Source organism: Halichoerus grypus, chromosome 12, assembly GCF_964656455.1.
Source record: "Halichoerus grypus chromosome 12, mHalGry1.hap1.1, whole genome shotgun sequence".
NCBI lineage: Eukaryota > Metazoa > Chordata > Mammalia > Carnivora > Phocidae > Halichoerus > Halichoerus grypus.
This window is the reverse complement of record NC_135723.1, coordinates 2468721-2496559: the sequence shown is the minus strand read 5'-3', so window position 1 is coordinate 2496559 and position 27839 is coordinate 2468721. Positions and strand designations below refer to the sequence as shown.

At 46.2% G+C, this 27839-nt stretch overlaps 1 protein-coding gene across 1 annotated transcript in view; it reads right to left on the bottom strand.

Moving 5' to 3' along the window:
* Positions 1 to 27839, bottom strand: part of ABCA13 (ATP binding cassette subfamily A member 13) — a 375994-nt gene that overhangs the window by 329926 nt on the left and 18229 nt on the right. The window contains exons 3-7 of the mRNA XM_078059915.1: positions 24543 to 24666; positions 12768 to 12922; positions 9945 to 9973; positions 7860 to 8023; positions 4438 to 4568 (exon numbers count right to left, since the gene is read on the bottom strand). Coding sequence (XP_077916041.1) covers positions 4438 to 4568; positions 7860 to 8023; positions 9945 to 9973; positions 12768 to 12922; positions 24543 to 24666 — 603 coding nt within the window. The remainder of the gene's footprint in view (positions 1 to 4437; positions 4569 to 7859; positions 8024 to 9944; positions 9974 to 12767; positions 12923 to 24542; positions 24667 to 27839) is intronic.

Sequence of the window (27839 nt, the reverse complement as noted above, 5' to 3'; positions counted from 1 at the left end):
AAAACGACATTTCCGGGGCACCTGGGTGGCTCAGTCAGTTGAGCGTCTGCCTCTTGATTTCAGCTCGGGTCATGATCTCAGGGCTGTGGAATCGAGCCCCGAGTCAGGCTCCGCGCTCCACATGGAGTTTGCTCGTCCCGCTCCCTCTGCTCTTCCCCCTGCTCTATCTCTGCCTCTCTCTCAAATAAATAAAAAAATAAAATCTTAAAAAAAAAATAAAAATAAAACCGCATTTCCAAAAATTATTTAAGGTCATAGATAAAAGTTCCCTTAACAGAGTTAATCAAGGTATAAAACTCATTAGGTGCCCAAAAAACCCAGTAACGCCACCTGGAAATGGCGTGTGCAGAATATAATTCCGAGACCCCCCTCCCCCGAGATCTGACATAATTTCTGTGAACATGGCCTGATGATTGCAAACCTAAAAGCTTACAAATTCCAAGGTGAGCCTTCCTCTGAAATCCCAGCAGCTAGACTGTTTCAGATCGTGATCCACAAACCTCTGCTGAGTGTCCACACGTGCGAAAGACCACAAAACCATCCTCACTTGCGTGACCTCTCGGTACCCTTATTTTTTTTAAAGATTTTATTTATTTGACAGAAAGAGAGAGAGAGAGAACACAAGCAGGGGGAGAGCAGAGGGAGAAGGAGAAGCAGGTTCCCGCCGAGCAGGGAGCTCGACGTGGGCCTCGATCCCAGGACCCTGGCATCATGACCTGAGCCGAAGGCAGATGCCTAACTGACTGAGCCACCTGGGAGCCCCTCTCGGTACCCTTCAATTAATGCTGTGAGTCTACAGGAAAGGTACAGTCCTGCCACTTACAAATGAAGGCCCAGCCACAGGGAACTTTAGGAAGGTGTTGAAGATGGGGCAGATCCCAGAAATCCAAGACTCCTTGCTCTCAGTCGAGTTGTTGTTGCATAAAGGGGACAAGGTCTGCTTTTGAGATTTTATTTTATTTTTTTAAGATTTATTTATTTATTTGAGGGGGGCACAGAGGGAGAGAGAATCCCAAGCAGACCTCACACTGAGCGCAGGGCCCAACATGGGGCTCGATTGCACGACCCCAAGATCAGGACCTGAGCCGAAACCAAGAGTCGGAACCTCGACCGCCTGAGCCACCCAGGCGCCCCTGGTTCTGAGATTTTAAACTGGCATTTGTGTTGTGTCAAAGACGCAGACCCAGGCCAGGCATTTCCCTCGCCAGGTCTTGCTGAGTTCCCCACAACACACCACATCAGTGTAATAATTACCCTCTTTGGGGGGAGAAGAAGCAGACATCGAGAGTCACCCAACGTCACGCGGGCTTTAGTCATGACTCAAACCCAGATCTGATCCCCGACCCTGTGTTGTAACCGTTAAACTCTACTGCTCTCAGAATGTATTGGGATTACTCACAGAATTCTAGAAAGGAGGGGAGAAACAGTGACACCAGTCACTGATGGCTATAAAACTAGAACGACGGGAGACAACGGGGCCCGGAAACTCACTGCTGAATGATAGAGCTCAGATCATGGGAATTAACAACTTCAATGAAGAACATGCCCGGGCCCTTGGCCCCAAGTCACTGACAGGGCACGTCCCAATCCCCTTCACATGCCATGATCTGCTCGTTAGGCAAAGGGATTTTTCTTGGAGACAAGAGAAACGAGGACAATTTTTAGTCGCCTCGAGGTGCTTTGTCATTGTATTCCTCAGCCCTGACTCTCTGGCAATTGATAGAAAATAGCTTATTTTAATTACATTCTTAGCTGTACTTATATTTCCAGTTGTAAGGTAAATGGATTGTTGTAATTTGGATCATATACGAACACTTGAGCTTCCTGATGAGTTTGTTACAACGGAGGTCACTGGGGAGGTTCTGTTCTGAGGGTAAGGACTGGTGGTTCCCACTGGAATCACCCGCAGGAGAAGCGAATTCAACATTAATGACTAGTCTTCCCTCTTGCAGAGCCTCAGAGGACAGGAACTCTCCTACCCGGGGGGGGCTGGGGGGGCTCCTCCCTACGCTGAGTCACCAGCATCAGGAAGAACCTGGGTGTGAGTGGGGGGATGGAGGGTGTCACGTCAGGTGGTTCCAAGGAGCCAGAAAAATCTGGAAGGGATAGAAACCTGTGTGTAACCACCTCATGACATAGGTCAGGAGACAGACTTCGAGAGTTAGCGGCAAGGCAGAGAGAATGTGATCCTGGGCCCCTGACCCCAGGCCTGTCTGCCCCCCAGTCGAGCCCTCACATCTCCACCAGGAATGTCTTCCCACGATGCAGGTCTAACTGCTGCTCCAGCATTCTTCAGTGATCTGGCCCGGGATCTCTTTCTGGATTACCTCCTGCCATCGCCCACTGCCCCAGGCACACTAGGCATAAAACACATGGGGCCCCTGCCAAAGCCGGGAGCTTCACGCACAGTTCTTCCTGGCAGTGCTCCCTCGTATCCTTGATGTACTAGAATCATCCTTCAGAACTTCTCCTCGACACTCTTCCAGAGAAAGATGCCAGATCCCTACTCTGTGGGCTTTGTTTTTTCTTTATTGACACATCTCTTTCCTGTACTAAACAGGACTTCCCTGAGAGCGAGAACCGTGTATCACTTCATTTTTTACTCCCACTCATAGGACAATGTTGGTTCATAGAAAGTACTCAATAAGCAATGAGTTAATGGATGGATGGATAGATGGATGGATAGATGAGTGGGTGAGTGGATGGGTGGGTGGATAAATGAATGGATGGATAAATGGATGAATGGATGTGTGGATGGATGAGCGGGAGGAGGGATAGATGAATGGGTAGATTATGGATGGGTGGGTCAGTGGGTGGGTGGGTGGATGGGTAGATAGATGAATGGATGGATGGATGTGTGGATGAGTGGGTAGGTGGATAGATGGATGAATGAATGGATGTTGGGGTGGATGGATGGATGGATGGATGTGTGGATAGATGGGTGAGTGGGTGAATGGGTGGGTAAGGGGACAGATGAATGGATGTATGGGCAGGTGGGTGGGTTGATAGATGGGTAGATGTTTGGACAGGTGGGTGGGTAGATAGAGGGATGGGTGGATGGATGGATGTGTGGATAGACGGGTGGATGGATGGGTGGGTGTGTGGATAGATGGGTAGATGGATGGATGTGTACATAGATGGGCGGGTGGGTGGATGGGTAGACAGATGAATGGATGGATGTGTGATAGGTGGGTAGGTGGATGGATGGATGAATGAATGAATGGATATTGGGATGGATGGATGGATGGATGGATGGATGTGTGGACAGATGGGTGGGTGGTGGATGAATGGATGAATATGTGGATGAATGATGGATAGATGAGTGTATGAATTCTAAGTCCACAGTCTGCTCCCTGAATTTCCCTTACAGAAAGAGACAGAAATAGAGAAAAAGAAAGAAAGAATTAAAAGTAAAATGTTCAGGTCCAGTTGACAATTCAAGAAATAATACCCTGAACAGAGTAGAATAGTGGTTACAGGGGGCTAGGAGATGGGGAAGTAGGGAGATACTGGTCAAAAGGCACAAACTTTTAGTTATTAGATGAATAAGTTCTGGAGATCTAATGTACAGCATGGTGACTACAGTTAATAATAGTGTATCATATACTTGAAATTTGCTAAGAGATCTTAAGTATTCTCACCAAAGGAAAGGTAAACTAACTATGGGAGGTGATATATGGGCTCATTAACTCCAGTGTGGTAACAACTGCACAACGTAAACCTGTCTCAAACCATCACATTGTACACTTTAAACATACAATTTTAGGGGCACCCGGCTGGCTCAGTCTGAGGAGCGTGTGACTCCGGATCTTGGGGTCGTGAGTTCAAGCCCCATGTTGGGTGTAGGGATGACTTAAATAACTAAAACTTAAAAATATAAATATATGCAATTTTATTTGTCAACATCAAATAGAATAAAATAAATCTTCAATGAAAAAAGAAAGAATATTGTGAGTCAAGAATAGAGCTAAGGAATTCCATCCCCTTCCCTATGGAAGGGTTTTGTCTGTTTAGCTCGTGGGCTTTCTAAATCCACATCAATCTGCTTCTTCTCACCAGCCTTCCTATTTTTCAAATATTTTTTTCCAGATAGGAGCAGAGGAGAGAAGAAAGATTCAAATCGCAGAACCAATGACAGGTCTAACCTTCAAGGACATCAAATAAAAGAATTTTAAAATCAATTATTTTTAATTAAAAATAACCCATTTATGAGCAGTGGCCACAGAATTTCAATAATGGTAGAGAGTCAAATTCAAGCTTGAATTCCAGATTTTCAGTCTACTACCACCTTTTAGTAACAGAAACAATGGATTCCTTTTGGCATTTGACGTGTTCATTACATCATTTTTTGAACAGCATTTTAGCTCTATGGTGGCTGTTGATAAACATAACCAGGGGAACACTTGAAATTTCGCGTGAGCCCTTGGGTACACATACCAGTGGTGGCCGCTCCATGCTCCTGCAGAAATGTCAGCATCGAAATGGTCACATTCAGCACAATTTCAGAAACTGTGGAGAAAGTGTGGTTGAGTGGCAGCCAATCTAAATCTTCCAAAGTTGCCAAGGAACTGGAACCAAAAGAAAACCAAAGCAACGTGAGCTGGCTTAGCAAAACCGAGCACAACGGACTCGAGCACCCCAATCCCCCACTGTCTGAACCCATGCATCTGAGGATGTCAGGGGTGCACGATCAGTGGTCGCCAACCTGTTTCACAAAACTAGGGGCTCCAGGGAGTGCACGTATATATTGTGTTCATGTTATTCTTTAAATACTTAAATGTTTTCCAAATGGCCAACAGACACATGAAAAAGTGCTCAACATCGCTCGGCATCAGGGAAATCCAAATCAAAACCTCAATGAGATACCACCTCATACCAGTCAGAATGGCTAAAATTAACAAGTCAGGAAACGACAGATGTTGGCGGGGATGTGGAGAAAGGGGAACCCTCCTACACTGTTGGTGGGAATGCAAGCTGGTGCAACCACTCTGGAAAACAGTATGGAGGTTCCTCAAAAAGTTGAAAATAGAGCTACCATATGACCCAGCAAGTACACTACTGGGTATTTACCCCAAAGATACAAATGTAGGGATTCGAGGGGTACCTGCACCCTGATGTTTATAGCAGCAATGTCCACAAGAGCCAAACTGTGGAAAGAGCCAAGATGTCCATCGACAGATGAATGGATAAAGAAGATGTGGTATATATATACCATGGAATATTATGCAGCCATCAAAAGGAATGAGATCTTGTCATTTGCAACGACGTGGATGGAACTGGAGGGTGTTATGCTGAGCGAAATAAGTCAATCAGAGAAAGACATGTATCATATGACCTCACTGATATGAGGAATTCTTATTCTCAGGAAACAAACTGAGGGTTGCTGGAGTGGGGGGTGGGGTGGGAGGGATGGGGTGACTGGGTGATAGACACTGGGGAGGGTATGTGCTATGGTGAGCGCTGTGAATCGTGCAAGACTGTTGAATTACAAATCTGTACCTCTGAAACAAATAATACATTATATGTTAAGAAAAAAAAAAAAGAAGAAGATAGCAGGAGGGCAAGAATGAAGGGAGGGAAATCAGAGGGGGAGACGAACCATGAGAGACAATGGACTCTGAAAAACAAACTGAGGGTTCTAGAGGGGAGGGGGGTGGGAGGATGGGTTAGCCTGGTGATGGGTATTAAAGAGGGTACATTCTGCATGGAGCACTGGGTGTTATGGACAAACAATGAATCATGGAACACTATATCAAAAACTAATGATGTAATGTATGGTGATTAACATAACAATAAACAATTAAAAATAAATAAATACTTAAATGTTTTATTTTATAAGTAATTGTACTAAGTATAATTATAAATAATTAAGCTTGTAAACTAGAAAATCCATTCAACTGAAGAGGAATATGCCTAAATTTTAGCAATAAGAGACCCACAATATATAAGCTATGCATCAGACAGGTTATTTCCCTGTAGCTTCTCCTTAAGGAAAATCTCTCAAGGTATCCCTGTGTGATGAAGGGTATCCCAAGATGACAAGATAGACCATTAATAAATTATCAGTTTACCCAATACCACATTCTTTTTTTTTAAGATTTTATTTATTTATTTGACAGAGAGCGAGTGCACAAGCAGGGGGAGCAGCAGAGAGAGAAGGAGAGGGAGAAGCAGACTCCCCGCTGAGCAGGGAGCCCGACGCAGGACTCAATCCCAGGACCCTGGGATCATGACCTGAGCCAAAGGCAGATGCTTAACCAACTGAGCCACCAGGTGCCCCGCAAATACTTATTTCTAAATCTAATACCGATTTTCTTTTTTAAAGAATGGTAACTGTTTTTTGTGGGGTTCTTTTTAATTGAAGTATAGTTCACGGCATGCAGTTTTTCTTGACCTTGTGTCACCAAAGCAAAATACAGAAGTAAAATTAATGCTGGAGCTGGTATGGTTCAACAGCCGCCAGCAATATGCTCTAATTTCGTATTCTGTCCCTCTCCAAAGAGCCCACTCACTGCCTGTGCTAACATATTCAGGGTTTAGAGCAAGGGTACCGGAGAAAGCACACCCACTATATTCAAATATATAGGTTATAAATCAAACCAACAGACTGTCAAAATATGCTCCCTTGACAGATACGCCTTCATAAGAACTTGGAAAGTCATGTTCAAATTTAGAATTTTCTGACCCTTGGGGCGCCTGGGTGGCTCAGTCTGTTAAGTGTCTGCCTTCAGCTCAGGTCATGATCCCAGGGTCCTGGGATTGAGTCCCGCATGGGGCTCCCTGCTCAGCAGGGGGTCTGCTTCTCCCTCTGCCTGTGATCATCCCCACACTCGTGAGCTCTCTCTCTCTAATAAAACAATAAATCCATAAAATAAAATAAAATAAAACAGCAGCCATTAAAAATGATCATTTGAAGGGGCACCTGACTGGCCCAGTTGAGGAAGCATGTGACTCTTGACCTTGGCATTATAAGTTTGAGCCCCACGTTGGGCATAGAGGTTACTTAAAATTAAAATCTTAAAAAAATAATCTTCAGGTCTTCAAGTGATCACTTGAAGACAACAGGAATGAAACTGTGGAAAGAGCCGAGATGCCCTTCAACAGATGAATGGATAAAGAAGATGTGGTCCATATATACAATGGAATATTACTCAGCCATCAGAAAGGATGAATACCCAACTTTTACATCAACATGGATGGGACTGGAGGAGATTATGCTAAGTGAAATAAGCCAAGCAGAGAAAGTCAATTATCATATGGTTTCACTTATCTGTGGAACATAAGGAATAGCATGGAGGACATTAGGAGAAGGAAGGGAAAAATGAAGGGGAGGAATCAGAGGGGGAGACGAACCATGAGAGACAATGGACTCTGAGAAACAAACTGAGGGTTTTAGAGGGGAGGGGGGTGGGGGGATGGGTTAGCCTGGTGATGGGTATTAAAGAGGGCACGTACTGCATGGAGCACTGGGTGTTATACGAAAACAATGGATCCTGGATCACCACATCAAAAACTAATGATGTATTGTATGGTGACTAACATAACATAATAAAATTTTTAAAATTTAAAAAAAAAAAGACAACAGGAATGTACGAAACGTTAATGATGTAACGTTAAGTTGCCTAAATCAGGGAGAATGGGCTCTGGACAACATGACTGTCCTTTTATAAAATATTCACACAGGTAGGGAAGGAACAGACACAGAGATGCAAGAGTCCCAGCCATCTCAGGGTGCCATGATTCCCCATTTCTTTCTTGAATCGAACAAGAGATCAAGCAGAGATATAGATTTCCCCATGAAAAAGTGAGAAGAAAACCCAACACACCTATCATTGGTTAGATTTCTCTTCCACACTTACTTCAAAGCCGCCTGGAGGAGGTGTGCCCCACCACGGATGCGGTCTTCCACTCGAAGGTTGTTCGCGTACAGTCTCGGCAGAAGAAGTAGAAAATTCCAGATGTGAGGCTGCTGGTGGAGTTTTTCCAATTTCGAGATCACCTCTTCGGTCTTATTGAGATCCATCTGTTAGGAAAAAATACCAAGAGTTTCCCCCCTTTCATGTCGTTCATGATTGAAGAAACAGTGAGGCTGGGTTGGCTTTCGGAACCTCAGGTGGTAGAGACGCATGCCTGGCATGTCACTCTTTTGAACAGACAACATTTGAAGATCATCCCGTTGGGTTGGGATTTTATTTTTTTATTTTTTTATTTTTTTTAAGATTTTATTTTATTTATTATTTATTTGACAGAGAGAGACACAGTGAGAGAGGGAACACAAGCAGGGGGAGTGGGAGAGGGAGAAGCAGGCTTCCTGCGGAGCATGGAGCCCGATGTGGGGCTTGATCCCAGGACCCTGGGATCATGACCTGAGCTGAAGGCAGACGCTTAACGACTGAGCCACCCAGGCACCCCTGGGTTGGGATTTTAAATATTGTGAAGTTATGGGCGGGGACAGAGAGGAAAAGGTCTGATTTTGTAACAAGCTACGCCACCATCTAAGATTTTGGGACTTGGCAATAAATGAGTAGTTGTTCAGACAGGAACAAAAATGGACAACCTGCTCTTATTTGAGGGTTTTCTGTTAGCGCAACGGAACTCAACTGTAATGGAAGCGCAGTGTGAATAATTAAATACTGGACTCCCTCCCTGCAAAGATCCCTATCCCCACCTCTGCTTTTCATGGTACAATCATAGAGCCTTGGTCTGGAGGAAGGAAAATCAAAAATCACAGCTAAAAGAACATTCCGGGGACACCTGGCTGGCTCAGTCATTAAGCGTCTGCCTTCGGCTCAGGTCATGATCCCAGGGTCCTGGGATCGAGCCCCGCGTCGGGCTCCCTGCTCCGCGGGAAGCCTGCTTCTCCCTCTCCCACTCTCCCTGCTTGTGTTCCCTCTCTCGCTGTCTCTCTCTGTCAAATAAATAAATAAAATCTTTAAAAAAAAAAAAAAAAGAATTAAAAATGTGTATTCCAGTGGGTAGAAGTGGGAAGGGCTTCCTCCCCAGGCAAAGGTGTGAGGAAGGGGTGACAGAATCCATCTCACTGAAGCCATAAACCAGCTGCTTAAAAATGAGCCTTGTAAGCAGGGCAGGGAAGGCTGGGTGCCAGGGCAGGACTGCAAAGGGGTGTGTGGGAAAAACAGGAAGAAAATGCATATTCCAACAGCATGGCTGGCTTGGCCAGAAGGCACCCATCCGCGCCTGGCATTGGTACAGAGACTTTGGAACATTCTAGATGCCTGAGTTTTCCACACCACACACCAGCTATGGCAAAGCGAAAACCAAGCGGGGGCCTCCAGAGCAGCCCTGAGCCACCGACCTCCCCCAGGGGAGTCACACCCCAACCCCACTGGCATCTCTGGGAGGACAGGCCCATGTCTGGGCTCCAGGCCCTCACGTCCACGGTTCCAGCCCTCAGCAGGCCCAGCCCAGAGTCTCGCTTGAGAAAATTAAAATTCGCCGTTCAACCCATCTCTTGGGGACTCTGGCTGTCTCAAATACACTGTTGCTAAAATCAAATCACTGGAAAGAAGTGTTTGGGGGCACCCGGCTGGCTCAGTTAGTGCAGCACACAACTCTTGATCTCGGGGTCATGAGTTCGAGCCCCACGTTGGGCGTCGAGATGACTTAAAAAAAAAAGTATTTGAAAAAGAAAATAAAAACCAGTGCTTTGAACTTAACCACTAAGTCTCTAGAGACTAAGTTTCAGAGTTTTGTTAAAATACTTACGGCTAGGGCGCCTGGGTGGCTCAGTCGTTAAGCGTCTGCCTTTGGCTCAGGTCATGATCCCAGGGTCCTGGGATCGAGTCCCGCATCGGGCTCCCTGCTTGGCGGGAAGCCTGCTTCTCCCTCTCCCACTCCCCCTGCTTGTGTTCCTGCTCTCGCTATCTCTCTCTCTGTCAAATAAATAAATAAAATCTTTAAAAAAAATAAAATAAAATACTTACGGCTAAAAAACTGGAGCTGGGAGAAGAATCTACAACAAAAGAGATTTCAGATGTTAGTTCAATAAGCAGTCAGAAAGCATTTGCCAGGCCCCTGTTTTAGTTCTAAAATCAAGCCGGCTATCACGAATCCCAGTCCAAAACTCGAGGACACCCCAAACCGGGGAACAAGTCTGAAGGACACGGTCACTCTGGATTTGCAAAGCAAGTGAGTATTGACTGGATACCCGGAAAAATGACTTAACTGGGCAAGCAAGTCTCAGTCATGGGCCAACAAAGTATTGATTACCCTATCGATCTCTGATGCCGCAGGCATTGTGAGTCCTCAGGACAGGACAGAGAGCTGGCAGGGCAAGAAAGAAAGAAAAAACTCAAAGAGGCCAAGAAGAGCAAAGTTATGATTTTTCAGGTTCTCTGTGGAGTCACAGTGGGACACGGTAAGAAATACAGACTGGTCTCTGCCCTCGAATTTCTGGGGTGATGGGGTGACAGGAGCTTCCTTTGTTATATCTGGTCTTGGTCCCCAGTCCCTGACAGGAGAGCCGGTAAGACTTTGGGAATTTCTGGAATGATAAGAGTGTCTTTTGTGTGCTAATGAGATGCCCGGGGGCTGGGGGCCCCCAGATAGGGTCAGGATGGGGGCTGGTCCCCCAAAAAGACCATGATTCAGCCTCACCCCCTTGACCTCCAGGTTGAGGAGAGGGGCTGGAGATTGAGCTAATCACCAATGACCACTGAGTTCATCAGTTATACCAATCTAATGGAACCACCAGAAAAACCCCAAAAGATGGGGTTCAGAATGCTTCTGGTTGGTAAACACATCCACGTGCTGAGAGGGTGGTGCACCCCAATTCAACAGGCACAGAAGAACCCTTCCGGACCTATATGCTTCATCTGGCGGTCCCTCTGTACCCTTTATAATATCTTATAAAAAAAAAAACAATAAAGGAGCATCTGGGTGGCTCAGTCGGTTAAGTGTCTGCCTTTGGCTCAGGTCATGATCCCGGGGTCCTGGGATCGAGTCCCCCATCAGGCTCCCTGCTCAGTGGGGAATCTGCTTCTCCCTCTCCCTCTGCCGCTCCTCCTGCTTGTGCTCTCTCTCTCTCTGACAAATAAATAAAATCTTAAAAAACAAAACAAAACAAAAACAGTAAACCAGCTAGAGTTCTATGGGTCATTCTAGCAAATTAATCAAACCCCAGGAGGGGGTCATGGGAATCTCCAATTTGTAGTCAAATCAAATAAAACTGTGGGTGCCTAGGACCCACTACTTGGAATTGGGGGTCTGAAGTAGGGCAGTCGGGGGACGGAGCCCCTAACCCATGGGGTGCGAGTCACACCGGGTGGTTGCATCAGAACTGAATTAAATGATAGAGCACCCACTGGAGTCCACTTGGAGTGGCAAACCCCCACAACCGTGTCAGGAAGTGTCAAGTGTGAAGGTACGGGTTTTCTCTGGTGCATACGCATGAAAAGTGGCTCAAACAGCAACAAACTGAAAACAAAGTGGAGATAAAAGTTCTTCTCAAAAAAAAAATATTAGTTCTTGGGGCGCCTAGGCGGCTCATTCAGTTGAGCATCCGACTCTTGATCTCAGCTCAGGTCTTGATCTCAGGGTGGTAAGTTCAAGCCCTGCGTTGGGTTCCACGCTGAGCGCGGAGCCTAATTCAGAAAAAAAAAAATCAGTTGTTTCACTGAATATTGAAAACCTCATTTGAACACCACATTTTATAAAAGTAGAACGAGCTCATGATAGTGCCTAATATAAGAACTCCATCACTCGGAGTCTGAAGGGATTCTGGTCTTTTGCGGATGCATTTGGGTCGGTTGTGAAAACTGCCCCGCCTTGCCCTGCCCTGGACAAGGGCTGCTTTCTCTCTCAGAAATAACACAAGGTGTCACCTCATTGTCCATTCTCCGATCAGGCTCTTCATTCCATTCCCGTGTACATAATCCATGAAAAGATACAAGTTAAATAAAAAGAAACACTTGAGGTGGGTACTTAGAGTCGCCAGATTTCCCAAATAAAAACACAGGGTGGCCGGTGAAACCTGAATTTCAGGTAAGCAACAGATACTTTTTCACTATGAGTACATAATCTTGGAGACATGCTTATACTAAAAACTTGTTTACTGTTTCCCTGAAACTCAAATTTAGCTCAGCTAAAATTTAATAGCACGTGGCAGCAGACAGTGGGATAGGGAGTGGGGACAGGGGGGCTGGGGCTCCAGCTCGTTACTCAAGCTGACAGCCAGGGCAGGCTTGGGGGCAGGCGAGATGCGGCCTCTCTCACGGCCCAAGCCTCCCCACTGATGAGCCAGGCTCTATGAGCTCCGTATCCGATTTTTCTTCTCTGTCATGGACTGATAAATAAGAGTCGGAGCCTCTTAGGACATGGGCACGCTTCGTAAGGAACAGACGTATCTGGTCCCATAGGCTAAAAGGTTTGTCTGCAAAGCAAGATAATCCTCAAGGACCTTAAAGCATCACTAACACTGAAAGACCAATCCAACTCAGCCAGAGGGAGGGGGACAGAATCAGGAGAATGTGCGTGTGCGCGTGATGCAGAGAGGCAGCAAGGATGGGTTATAAGCCCCTCTGAAGGTTGCACCCGCTCACGGCGCCTTCCCGGGCGGGAGGGGGTAGACATCTGGCCTCGCAACCAGCCCCAGGTGCTGGGCCTCCTGCACGTGGACCTCTTTCCAAGCCCCACAATCCCACAGCCTGATGCCGTGAGGCAAACTAATGCGTAAACAGGATTTCAAGGACCTTCTGGGTGCTCAGCCCGTGTCCAGGCAAGGGGTTGACCGGTAGAGACTGACTTGCCTGGAGCCTTGGATCTTCCTGCCCACAGTTCCTGTAGGATTTTTGCCTTGTCCAAGATTTCACAAATTTCCTCAGCAAGTTCCTGTATCTCCTCCAGGAAGGCCAGGTCGTTGACCTTCTCGTGACGGCCAGCTGCAGCCTGGAACCTAGACGAACTTTAAATGAATGGAATGAATATCACAAGGACGCTCCGCACAGGATCCCGTTTCTTGGGTGTTTCTAAGGTTCTCGAGACCCCGTGCCTACACGCTCTTGACTAACCTGGCACGCGTTTACACCTCCACCAACTACCCCGCAGAACCCTCTCTCCGCGACCTTCATCCAGAAGGGAAATGATCATTTTACAAAAATCTCCGCCAACTGGAGATTAGAAAGTTGTCCTCACTCTATCATCCGTGACGCTCAACCACCATATCTGTGGTCTCCTTTCAATTCTAGAAGAGCCCTCTGGCTGTGGGTGCGGGCAGGGTTCAGGAGGACGGGGCAGAAGGTGAAACCAGGCTTTGGAGAAAGAGAGGTGGGCAGACTCACATCCCTCTGGAAGTGGACGCAGAGGACCTTGAATGAACTCACCACAGGGGTGTGACACCACACCCCTTTTATTCTCTGTATCTCTGAGGCTTTGACCCCTGGGCCTTGCTGACGGCTGCCAACCCCCTCCCAGGGTGACCCGATTCCTAGAGACAGCAGAGGGCTCACCAGGGGCTGATTTCCATGTCTGCATGTCTTGCACGCCTGATAGGACAAATCTCGGGCATGAAGATGGGGGATCTCGGGAGAAGGAAGGATGTAGGACATGCAGGGTAGCGGTGGGAGGGGGTCTCTGCCCCAGGATAGCAGGACAGCTGTGCAGGGCAGATGTGAGGTGTCCCATTGGGGTGTTCCCGATGCCCCGTGGACACCAGGACAGAGGCCAGAGAGCCCCTTCCCGGGAGGGGGGGGCGGTCTGCAGTGAGGAGGGAGTCTGCGGGGGTCTGGATATTCAAGCTTCTGTTCCATTTTCGATTAGGATGTTCACTGTCTTCTTTACTGAGGTTTTAAACATAGTATCCCTTCCCTTTGTCACATTTGGGAGAAATAAGCCCTTGGGTTTTTTAGTTGCCTTTGATTTTATTTTAGCTCTGAGTAATCTCACTGCTAGTGGACAAAAGACATAAAATACATAAGCAATACCGTCCATCAGAGCAGTGACCTCAGAGAAAAATACCAGGACGCATCCCAGGAGAACAGTCACATGCACAACCACACGTGCTTCTGAAGGAGTGTCCCCTGGAAGGTGGGTCCCGTGGGGGTGGTCGGAGTGGAGCGAACAGAGGGACCACTAGGGAAACCGGTGGGCGCCGCCTCCCAGCTCAGGCTGCAAATCCCCACTGGAAACCCACCCCTCCCAGCGGTCAGACACCAGTGGGCGTGGACTAACCTCGTGCATGGGAAAATGCACGACACCGTGCAATTCTACTTGGAAAATGAGGGCAAACTGCTACCCTAACCTCTTCTTACCCTTATATATCTCACCTACGGAGGGAGGGAGATTTTTTTTTCTAACTAGTAAATAAGAGAGAACCTTCGCGCCACCTTTGGAATCCACACTGGCCATTCGGTCTACAGAGAGTCTCCAATTCAGCGGGAACTTATTTTTAATCAATAAGACACAGCAGATTTAAAATAAAATAGGAAATCATTTCACAAACTGCTAGGAGTGTGCTTACGTGACCAGGTGTCCAATCGCAGACAGCACGTCCAAGAGAAAAAAACAATTAAAACTGGGGGACGTTTGTCCTGACTAGGAAGCGGCAGAGCTCATTAGATTTTGTGCAATCCCAATTCCTGTACTTTACAAATTAGAGAACATGGTGACCACGAAGCAACATTTGTCACAGGTAAATCTGCCCTGAGATAATGACCAGGCTTGTGTGATCCCTCCCTCGGTCACGGTCATTTAACCTTAATGAGGTCAGAACAGATCCAACACTGGGGCACCCGTGTGGCTCAGTTGCTAAGCGTCTGCCTTCAGCTCAGGTCGTGATCCCGGGGTCCTGGAGCCTGCTTCTCCCTCTCTCACTCCCCCTGCTGTGTTCCCTCTTTAGCTCTCTCTCTCTCTCTCTCTCTCTCTGTCAAATAAATAAATGAAATCTTTAAAAAAAAGAACAGATCCAACACTGACCAATGGATAAAACCAATTCAAGGCCTTTCGGGTCAGAGCCCACTTAGAAATGAGGCCTGGAGAGTCAAAGTGGGTTTGCTGGAAGCGAGCACAGACACAGCTGAGCCAGGACCAGACCCACCCAGCCACACGCTGGCTGTCATCTGTCACCTGTCACCGACACCCCACAGAAACCTCACCTGTTAAAGGGTGGCCTTCACCTCCAAGGGGTCAGAATTCCAAAAGCACAAGAAAGCACTTATTATTTCTGTATGAAGGATTAAAAGGACCCTGGAAACTCTCCTGGGAACCCGTCAAATTAGCACGTTATAGAAATTGCTGTAATTCAAGGCAAGTTTACCTGTAATGACAAACTGGTTGTGTGTTCTTTTTCATTTCTTTCTTTGTTTTAAGATTTTTTTAAAAGATTTTATATATTTATTTGAGAGAGAGAGAGCATGAGCAGGGGGAAGGGCGGAGGGAGAGGGACAAGTGACTCTCCGCTGAGCAGGGAGCCCGACTTGGGACTCGATCCCAGGACCCTGAGATCATGACCTGAGCCGAATGCTTAACCAACTGAGCCACTCAGCGCCCCTAAGATTTTATTTTTAAATAATCTCTGCACCCACCATGGGGCTCAAACTTACAACCCAAGGTCAAGAGTCGAATGCTCCACCAGCTGAGCCAGCCAGGCGCCCCTATACATTCTTCTAATTATTATTTCAAAACTACCTCGCTTGTCCATAAGACCAGATTATGAACTATTACTAACGTGAGAAATGTTTATAGCAGAAAAAATACATAGAAAATCCCAGATTACATATGGATGTGTGTGTGTGTGTGTGTGTGTGCTCACGAGTGTATGCAGCTGTGAGAGAGAGCAAGCAAGCGAGCGTGCCCCAGGGAAATCCCAGAACTATAACAGGATTGGGGTGGACAGCAATTTCCACCTTCCTGAGTCCAGGTGTGTCTTTGGTCTGTTCTCAAGGGATGTTTGACCTTGCAAGGTATAGAATGCTGTAGGGGGTGGGGGGGACCAGGACACACATGAGAAGGCCACTTGCAAAATAATCAGAAAAAAAAAAGAAAGAAAGAAAGAAAAGGCCATTTGCCAGGTGACTGAACTTCTTTCTCAGCCCTCAGAGCCCTAATCAAACTGCCCTCTCGGAAGACCAGGAACCAAGGGTTACCCTAGCAATGCTCACACCTTCCTTCCCAGTGAAGGGCCTGAGGATCTCAGAAGTGGGAGAAGTGCTCAGGCCCACCCCTCAGTTTCCCCAGCGAGGGTTCCCCTGGGGTCAAGAGTGTTTCTCAAGTGGTGTCTCCCTTAAAAAATCCTCTTTATTACATTTTTCTTTTCAAGTAGGCTCCATGCCCAGTGTGGAACGCAGGGCTCAAACTCATGACCCTGAGATCATGACCTAAGCTGAGATCAAGAATGGGACCCTCGACCAACTGAGCCACCCAGGCACCCCGGAAAATCCTCTTTAAAACAGGACCCTGATATTATCCCCCTAAGAGGGTTGGTGGAGGGTCAGCAGAGGGAAGGTGTGGAAGACCTCAGCCCAGAGTCCAGCACCCAGCTGTCTGTAAATAAGAATGACGGGCAGAGCAAACACACCCGACGCGGGGATAGGACCTGTTTTCAGCGTAAGAGCTGCAGGGACAAGTAAGCAAGATATAGCAATATACGTGTTTCTATCAACATCTGTGCCAATCTTCCTCATCAGCTCACAAATAAGACTGGTTCTTACAGAATTAGAATTATTTCTTAGGACAACCAGATCCAGAGGCGCCTGGATGGCTCAGCTGGTGAAGCGTCTGCCTTCGGCTCAGGTCATGATCTCAGGGTCCTGGGATCGAGTCCCGCATTGGGCTCCCTGCTCAGTGTGGAGTCTGCTTCTCCCTCTCCCTCTGCTGCTCCCCCTGCTTGTGCTCTCGCTCGCTCTCTCAAATAAATAAAATCTTGAATGAAAGAAAGAAAGAAAGAAAGAAAGAAAGAAAGAAAGAAAGAAAGAAAGCCAACAGTTCGTTCAAATTCTAATCGCTTCATAAAGCTCTTCCAAAATATTAATGGAAAGAGACTGTTCCAGCAAGACCTGACACTTTGGCGCTGGGTGTAAGAAATTTCTGTTTACTGGCCTTACTTCTTCAAGGACACAGAAAAAATTTCAGCTATTTAAAAACTACCAATAAAATAACTTAAAAAAAAGAACTTCTATTGAAACATAAATTTAAATGCTCTTCAGCAGTAAGAATGAACAGTTAGGGGGCGCCTGGGTAGCTCAGTCAGTTAAGCGTCTGCCTTCAGCTCAGGTCATGATCCCGGGGTCCTGGGACTGAGTCCTGCATCGGGCTCCCTGGTCAGCACGGAGCCTGCTTCTCCCTCTGCCTCTGCTCCCTCCTGCTTGTGCTCTCTCTCTCTCTCTGGCAAATAAATAAATAAAATCTTAAAAAAAAAAAAAAAGAATGAATAATTGGCACACCCAACAAGACAGATGGACCTTAAGAGCATCATACTCAGTGGAAAATAACAAACCAGTCTCCAAAGTTACATTCTATGTAGTTCAACTTATGTAACCTTACATAAATTTTTCTAAATTCTGTATAATTATACATAACATAATTTATATATAATTATATCTCCAAAGGAGAAGAGTATGGAGGTACAGAACACACTAGAACTTGCTGGGGACATGATGAGGACGGAGGGGTGAGCACAGCTATAAAGGGAGAGCATGGGGATTAATCAAACCGATACAATATTGATTGAACACATCAAGATATATATTGATTGTGATGGTGGTTACATGAACCTATACAAGAGATCAAATTGTATAGCAATACACACACACACACACACACAAATGAGTGGGTGTAAAACTGATGAAAACAGAATGAGACCTATAGTCTACTTAACAATATGGTACCAATGTCAATTTCCTGGTTTTGATATCGTACTAGAGTTACAGAGAATGCCACTATTTGAGGAAACTGAACTCAATAAACTATTTTACAACTCTTCTAGGTCTATAATCACTTCGAGATAAAAGTAAAAAAAAAAAGTCAAAAAATAAATGACAAACTCAGGCAAGAATATTTACAACCTATATGACAAAGGGTTTAACTCCTTCATATGTAAAGAGCCTCTGGAAATCAAGAAGAAAAATAATTAATCAAGAGAAAAAATGGACCAAGGACATGAACAAATATTTCATAGGAAAATAAGTATAAATGATACATGGAGATATAGAAATAGGCTCAACATCCTCATAATAAGAAAAAGGCAAATAAAACTTCACTGATACATCATTTCTCATCAGTTTCCTGACAGAAATATAGAAGTTCAACCAGACCTCTCCTGGTCTCACCACGGGGAAAAAGCTATCCTCAAATCTTGGAAGACAGAAGGCAGAATATTACAATCCTCATAAAGGAGCATTTGGAAAACACCATCAAAATTAAAAATGTATTCATCTCGACTTGCAATTCTGCTTCTAGAAATCACTCCTACAGATACACATACGCAAGTATGAAATGGCCAAAGTCATTAGAAAACTACAGCCAAACGCTGGAGTTAATAAGTCAATAGTGTAGGAAGTGAAATAAAAAAATATTCCATTTACATAAAAAAGGCAACAAAGAGGAAAACCGGAGTACAGACGAGACAATAAAAGCAGAAAGCAAGTGCCGATACGTAAATCCAATATATTAAGTATGAACAGTCCATACATTAAACGGCAAAGATTGTCAGACTGGATAATAAAGCAAGAACCAACTAACCGCTGTCTAAACTGTAAGTTTGTAAAGACACAGACAGCCAAAAAGTTAAAAGATGGGAAAAGATCTATCATGAGACAGTAAGCCACAGAAAACGACAACGTCTACATAAATAACAAACATGACAGGCTTCAAAACATGGACTATAACCAGGGAGAAAGAGATTCCATATCCTTCTATAATATTTTGTGTATTATGCATATTATTTGTTGCATATATAATAAAACACATTCTATGCATCATATACGTCATTGTACAGCATCATTAGGTCACGTGAAATGAGTCAATGAGGAAAATGTAACAATCCGAATGTGTGTGTGCTAACACCAGAACTTCGAAGTAAACGGAGCAAAAACCAATAGAACTGAAAAGAAAAATAGGAAAATCTACGATTATGACTGGAGACTTCGGTTCCTTTCTTGTTAATTTATAGAACAAGTGGACAGAAAATCAGTAAAGATGTTGAAGACTCGCACAACATCCCACCCACTAGCGGAAGGCAAATCATTTCTTCGGGTTCACGTTAAATATTCATCAAAGGAGAGCATAGGCTAGGGCCATAAAAAGAATCTTAACAAAGTTAAAAAGACCTAAATCACCTAACATTCTATGACCATAGTGGAATTACATAAAATCAGTAATAAAAAAATTTAAGGAGGGTGCCTGGGTGGCTCAGATGGTTAAGCATCTGCCTTCGGCTCAGGTCATGATCCCAGGGTCCTGGGATCGAGTCCCACATCAGGCTCCCTGCTCCTTGGGAGCCTGCTTCTCTCTCTCTCTCTCTCTCTGTCTCTCATGAATAAATAAATAAAATCTTAAAAAAAAAAAAAAAGACTCTCTCTCCCTGAGAACCCCCCCAAAATCAATAAAAAAAAAAATTTAAGGAAAATCTTCAAATGTTTAGAAATAAAGCATCAGACCTACAAATAACACACGAGTGGCATTCAGTTAATATTTTGAACTTACTACAAATGAAAATACATCATATCAAAATTTATGACGGCGTAAAGCAGTATCCAGAAAGAAATACGAAGCTTTTAATCTTTACATTAGAAAAGGTGTAAAATCAATGACCTAAATTTGAACATAGAGAAAGTAGGTAAACAAGAACACATTACATTTTCTAAGTCAAAGAAAGAAAAAGCATCCAGGCAAGAAAAGCAAGAAATAAAACTGTATTTCCGGATGGCATGATCATGTATGCAAAAAATCCTAAGGGATAAATCACAAAGCCACTAGCAGTGATTGTCCATGTTAAAAAAATTTTAAACAGGGTCACCTGGCTGGCTCAGTCGGTTAAGAGCTCCCCTCTTGATCTCAGGGTCATGAGTTAAAGCCCCAGGTTGGGCATGAAGCCTACTTAAAAAAAAAAAAAAAAAAGATGGCCAGGTTCATCAAGATCAGTAACCATCAGAGAAATGAAAATCAAAACCACAAAGAGACATCACACCCACCCAGATGGCTACACTCTAAGTACTGGGGAGGATGTGGATCAACTGAACCCTCATAGACCCCAGCTGAGGGGGGAAAAGGTGAAGCCATCCTGGAAACAGTGAGTTTCTCAAAACATTAAACACAGAGTCACCATCTGACCTCCCATATACCCAAGACAAACGAAAACAGAAGTTCATACTTATACGAACTTGCGTACCCATATTCGTAGCAGTGTAATTCACAATAGCCAAAATGTACAAACAACTCAGAGGACCATAAGCTGACGAACAGATGCACAGAATGTAGGTCAGCTACACAACGGAATATGGTCAGCACTGAATGTGAATGAAGGGACTGACACTTGCCCCCTGCGACAAACCTTCGAGACATCACACCAAGTGAAAGAAGCCAGTTATGAAAACACCCATAAATTGCCTAATTCCGTCTCTGAGATCTCCAGAGCAGTCAAATCTCTAGAGCCAGAAAGCAGGTTAGTGGATGCGTAGGCTAGGAGTTGGGGGAGATGGGGAGAAAATGGGGAGTAAATGCTAAATGATGCAGATGGTTTTGTTTTTTGTTTTTTGTTTTGGAATGATGAAAAATGTTTTAAAATTGTGGGGATGGTTGCGCAACTCTGTGAATACACCACAAACTATTGAATTGCATACCTTAATTAAGGGTCAATGTTATGGTATGTGCATTAAATTTCTATAAGGCTTTATTTTCAATGTAATTCCAATCCAAATCCCAGCAGGCTTTTTTGTAAGAATAAACAAGCTGATTTTAAAGTTTACACGGGGGACGCCTAGTGGCTCAGTCAGTTAAGCATCTGCCTTGGGCTCAGGTCATGATCCCAGGGTCCTGGGATCAAGTCCCTCATCGGGCTCCCTGCTCAGTGGGGAGTCTGCTTCTCCCTCTGCGTGCCACCCCCCCCCCGCCCCGCTTGTGTGCTCACGCTCTCAAATAAATAAATAAAAAATCTTAAAAAAAAAAACTGGGAAATTAACATGGTGTACAAATAAGACAAGTTTTACTGGGGGAGAAATTTATAAATGAAAGCTAGCAGAACACACCTGATTCCCCACATTCTCGTGTTTTCCACTGACAGGCAGCTCTGCTGGGCACAGAGAGCACTCAGGGGAGGGAGCAGCACCAGAAAGCTGTGTGGGGTACACAGGGACATCGGGGCGACCCTGTCATAGGGAGCACTTCCTGGTGGGCCAGGTGGCCTGAGCACTTAGGCTGATATCCTCCCACTGGTGCTGAACCCGCTCTTGGCTAAGCTCCAGAAAGGGGCCTAGAAATAACCCCCAGGACCCTGTGGACCTGTCTTTCCTCTGTGGCTCCTGAGAGAGAAATCTGTAAAGGAGAAAGGAGGGGCCTCAAGGCGACGAAGAAGCGGAAATCAGGACCACAGTTGCAGCCCGATAGAAAAAAATGAGAAAATGCAGGGTCAGTCAGTGCAGAGGCCAGAACCCTCCAGCTGGGCGTGCGAGGGAAGACATCAGTGTCACCGAGAAGAGCATCCTGATGCTCCCGTCTCCGAACACACTAACGGTGCCCCTTCATGTCCAAGGCCACGAATGGAGGGGGAACCTGAAGAGTCTGGAACAGGATCAACCCCAGAAGCCCTGGTCTGGTGGAACAGGTCCGGGCTGGGGGTGGGGGGAAGCGTCCAGAAGGAACCACTCCTAACAGCACATGCCATGGAGAGGCCACGAGGAAAGCTGCCTGGGGGCCAGGGTTTCCTAGGGAGGGGGACCACAGAAGGGGCAGCCTGACCCTGCGAAGGCTGGAGGGGGGACAGCATGAAGGGGGAGGAGACAGAAGTGTGTGATCGCAGAAGGACAGATGGGGCCATGAGTATGGACAGAATCCTCCTGAACTCCCTCTCGAGCACCCATACTCCTGGACGTCCCCTGTGTCCTCCTGGACGTCTCCCGCATCCTCCATCCGTTTAAGGGACAAGGATGGAACTCTTAGATGTCTTGGAAGGAGATCGAGGCTTCGGCTACTTGTAAAGGACCCTGGGATGGACAAAAGTGGTAAGACGGAAACGGGGACGACACGCAGGACAGTGTGCAAAGCCCGTGCAGCAAACCCAGAAGCCGGGAGGAGTGACAGGAAGTCAGACCGCGGAGCAGGAGGGACAGGAGGGGATCCTCAAGGGCTCGGGGCTGACCTGAGAAGGAAAAAACAGGACAAAGCCGACGGGAAGGCAGTGAGGACCACGGGAGGGCAGGGCACCCTACGCCAGAGTGAAGACAGTCCCAGGGTGCTCGGTGTCCACCAGCCTTGGCAGGTCACCCGCGGAGAAAAGGGGGCGACAGACACACATGCATGAGATTTGCTTTTGTGCCGAGGCTTTGCCTTAAAAACACAGGAATGATTCCTGACGCCATGTGAGAACGTGCCTTAATCTGGTTGCAGGAATGACTCACGCAGGAGCCCTGAGATCCTCCTGTCAGAGCCAAGGGCAAGCTCCCCACAAAGCCACGAATAAGGAAGTCGATTTTCATACTCATGTCCTACAGCAGATGAAATGTGGGATTTCTGCCCAAAGTGAACTTTCCCCAGGGCATAACAAAGGGCGCGGAAATTCACACACTAAATTCACCGTGATAATGTTTAAAGAGACTGAAATGGACACTTGGGCTCTCCGATATGTGTAAGCCGAGCCAGCTCCCCAAGAGCAATCGGAAGGGAGTCTTTGCCTGGCTTTGAGGGTCAAGGGAGTTCACATCTGAATCGCTATGGGAAAAAGCCAGCAGCCGGGTCAAGTGGCAGGTCGGAGCCTGGAGCTGAGCGAGGTGGTGTTCTTGCTCCCCCGCGTGTGTCCCCATCACCGTTTGCAAGTGTCTTCTCCTGCCTCACTTTGCACCTGTCAGACCTCTGCCTCAGGCACCTGTAGATGCCAAGAAGCATTTCATTCTTGGCCTTGACATCCGAGGCTTCCTGTTGCCCCTGCCGGGCACAGCGGGCCCCCAGGATGGGGTGTGAAACTGTCAGCGGGTTTGGGAGAATCCCTGAGTTTCAGCAAAGCGAGATGGGGGTAAGGAAGTGGGGGGCACAGGGGCACAGGGGGAAGAGGATAGCTATTTCCGGATGAGGAACCACAGTCTCTCATGGTTACAGCAGAGGAATAAGAATTCGGTATCACTCCCAGGCCACGCATGGTGCTAGGTGTCTCAGAGATTTTGTCCTCCAAACTCACGACGCTGGAGGCAGGTAAGCAAGATCCCAAGGTTCAGAAAGGTCGAGAAATGTGCATAGATGCCCAGAAGTAAACAGGAACAAGGCCATGGTTTGGGGGGAAAGCCCAACTTTTCGTACTTTGACAGCACCTCAAAATCCGTTCTGAGGGAGGGACAGATGGGGGGAGCCCCGGGGCAGAGATGCTGGCAAGCTCTAGCCCTCCTAAACTTCCCAGAAAGAGGCTTTTACACTTTTATACTTTTATACTTGCCTCACACACAAGAAGACCATTGACTATTTTGGGGTTATGACTTCAGACGGTTTCTAAACGATTTTCTTGACATCGTACTTTTAGATTACCTGTCTCAAAAATATCTCTAAAGCACCACGGATAAACATCGTACCAGATGTGTCCAAAATGATCTGGAAACTTCCAGTTTTCTTCTTGTAACTGGAAGTTGAAAGACGAAGATCGGATATGTTACCACCCTTTACAGTCCAATGTCTTAGATTATCCAACGCCGGGAAGTGCAGATGAAACCAAACCCAGATCCTTCATGCCTGGCACTACTGAACCATTAGCCCCTTCCCTTCATCTCTACCTCTGCTGAGAGAAGCTTCTAGAACATTCAGGATCCTCGAAGTCAAACCCCCTTTATTCTGACTCTTCTCATTGGAAACACATAGGCTCTTTCTCTGTGTGGTCTTCAATGCCGACGGACCCCCCCCCCCAGGCTGCCAAATAGGGGTGTCACTTGCCCCATGTAAGTCAATAAGAAGGTGGTAAATGACCACCGTTTTCACCTGACCTCAGCCACGAAGAAGATCCCAGTCAGAAATCGCCCAGCAGGAAAACCCCCATGGATAGCTCTCATACAAACACTAGTTTGGCCGCATTTGGCACCAAAATTCATAGTTGGCCAAGCAAGTAATTTTGAAGCCAGACTTTTAATCCACAAAAAACAAACTTACACACGAGTGGCATTTGCAAATCAGCAGTCACTTTGTGGTTCCAAGAACAGCAGTGGAAAGACCTCCTACCGAAACCAGTCGTTAGCTGGAGACATTCTCCCATGACTCTGCATTTAACACAACTGATTTTCTTGTAACTGTAAATTCTGTAATGTGTATGCTCTTCGCCCTCTCCCAAATTATTGAGGCTTTCCTAAAAGCATCATGCCTGTTCGCATGAATTCGGAAGAGGATGCTTGTGTTTCTCTTACCGTAAATGGTACTCCGTCGGCCCCGCGTAGCTCATGTTCCTGCAGGCCGACCCAGTGTTGCAAAGAAGGGCCTGGACAAAGGGGAAGACACCTCGGCTGGGCAGATCCCGGGCTTGCAAAAAACCTGAGTATCAATGCAAGGAAGAAATGAGTCCATACGACTGGGACCAGACATTAATGCCTATTTGTCAGAAGGGTAGTATCTAAGATGGTGTTATTATATTATTAATCCTGTAGTTAATTTGAAGGTCTGGGGGTGCCTGGGTGGCTCAGGTGGTGAAGCATCTGCCTTTGGCTCAGGTTATGATCTCGGGGTCCTGGGATGGAGCCCCATGTCAGGCTCCCTGCTCAGCAGGTCTGCTTCTCACTCTCTGCTGCTCCCCCTGCTTGGGCGTTCTCCCTCTCTCTCTGTCATATAAATAAATTAAATCTTTAAGAAAATAAAAAATAAAAAAATAAAGGTCTGAGCACCCAAAGAAAAGAGAGAGGGAGACAAGAAAGGAAGAAGGCCTTCATACGGAGCACCTTTCCCCCGTGTCCGCACTCACACTTCAAGGCATTGAGCTGCAAGATTCACCAGGTCGCTGGATTCCTGTCTCCCTTTCCCAGCCAGGCCTCCAGGCACAGTGATCCGTAAACAAGGTGCAGGTGGGAAGAATAAGGGTAGACACCTCTCCCCATCTCATACGAAGATTTAGGAGTTTTTAGTTTGCACATGTTCAGTCTAGTACACCTCAGATTCTTAAATATTTAAGCCTAGTTGTTAAAGATCATACAATACAAAGAAGTTTAAGAAAACTGGATAGGAGCCAAGGGTTTTCAGAACAAAGGTTGCCATAACAAGGCACCTGGCTCGATCTAGTGCAGTTCATCCATGCCGCCACCCTACCCGCCTTCCATGCCCCCAGTGGATGGACAGCAATGGGTGAGATGCTGGGGACCACGGGCAACTTGGAAGTGACTGATCTAACAGGAGGCAGCTCATAGAACCTTGGTGGAAGGCTTTCCTCGTGAATCTAGTTTGGTCTGGGAAATGATCATACTCTCCAAGACTTGGAGATCCATGATGCCCAGGGTTCACTCAACACGATGCTCTGTATGCAGAAGACAGTCACTAAACTTTGGATGTGTGAATCAATGAATGAATGAACAAGCTAATGAATGAATGAATGGAGGAATGAATGAATGAATGAATGAAAAATGAATGAGCAGGCTTTTAAGCTAAAGGGGTGAATGGAGTTCTTAGCTAACACAAGGCCCAGTGTGCTAGGTGGGAGACCAGACAGAGATATGGGGTCATAGCACAGCTAGTAATAAAAGGCATGTTTCCTAGTATGATTTCTGTGTCCTCCCTCCTGCAGGGACATGTGTCAGGAATGGTGGTCACCACAGTGGGTGCTCAGCGGGTCAGAGATTGAGGACTCTAGTCTTGGATGCTCTTTGTCTCCAAGACTGAAGACCTGGCCATCTGCACCAACGTCTGAGAAGCATTGGTAGGACTCCCCTCACCACTTCCTTGTTGGACGGTGCTCCTGATGAACACAGTCGGATGAACTCTTAAGGACCGGGTGTAAGTGGTTAGATTAGGAACATCACAGGCTGCTCTTCCCGTGTGGCCACCAGGACTGAACTAGCAAGACGTTGTGCTGTTCTTTTAATGCTCTGTTATTGATAACTAAATCACTCAAAGACATTTTTGCCACTATTGACTTAGGCCTTCCCCTCAGGCCTTAATGCTCTATGGTCCACGGCTCCTCCGAGCCCTTACGAGTTGACCATTCTCGGCATCAAACAAAGCCTTTGATGGATTTGACCTGTGTCCTCCTCCAGCCACATCCCTGCTTCTCGATCGTAAGGAACTCCTTTTAGTTCTACTTCTCCCCATGCTGCTTGCTCTGCCCAGATCATTCCTCTCCTGCACGCCTTAGTCCAACGAAGTTTCACAGGCCAATTCCCCGGTAGCCTTTCCAGAACATGGGTTGGCCACCTGTCCTCTGTGCTCACATGGCCCCTCTGCAGAATCCATTGTGACACTTTTGCCACTGTATTGTAATCGTCTGGGCCAACAGCAAGCTCTATAAGGACAGGGAAAACACCTTGTCCACTACTCCATCCTCAGCAAGGCCTTGGACACAGCCGGCCATCAATATACATTTGTCAAGTGAGTCAATAAATGAATTATTTTGGATAGCGGCATGCTATTTTTAAAAAGATTTTATTTATTTGACACACATACACACAGAGAGAACACAAGCAGGCAGAGTGGCAGGCAGAAGCAGGCTCCCCCTGAGCAGGGAGCCCGACACAGGGCTCGATCCCAGGACCCCAAGATCATGACCTGAGCCGAAGGCAGACGCTTCACTGAATGAGTCACCGAGGTGCCCCTAGATAAAGCCCATCCCTTAATAATCCTTTTTTCATGTAACATTTTCAGAATTAACCACCTTATCCATATTTCAAGTGGCATAAATCTGGTAGAAAGAAAACAGACCACCATTTCTCAAGCAGCAATGCTGTTGAGATTTCAAACCAGATAAACAAAAGAGTCTTTCTGATAAAGTTCCTAGAACAGAGGAAGTTAATCAGTAATGAGTTATCAGTGTGTCACCACCATCATCACCATCACCATCATCATGACATCATCATTATCATTATCACCGTCATCACCATAATCATCACCATCATCATCATCATCACCATCATCATCATCACCATCATCATGACATCATCACCATCATCATGACATCATCATTATCATTATCACCGTCATCACCATAATCATCACCATCATCATCATCATCATCATCACCATCATCATCATCACCATCATTATCACCATCACCATCACCACCATAATCACCATCACCATCATCATGACATCATCATCACCATCATCATCAACATCATCATCACCATCAACACCATCATTACCATCATCACCATCAACTCCATCATCACCATCATCATGACATCATCATCATTATCACCATCATCATCATCCCCATCATCATCATCACCATCACCATCATCATGACATCATCATCACCATCATCATCACCATCATCATCACCACCATCATCACCATCACCATCATCATGACATCATCATCACCATCATCATCATCATCACCATCAACACCATCATCACCATCACCACCATCATCACCATCACCACCATCATGACATCATCATCATCACCATCACCACCTCCAACATCATCACCATCATCATCACTATCATCACCATCACCATTATCACTCTCATCACCACCATTATTATCATCATCATCTCCATCATC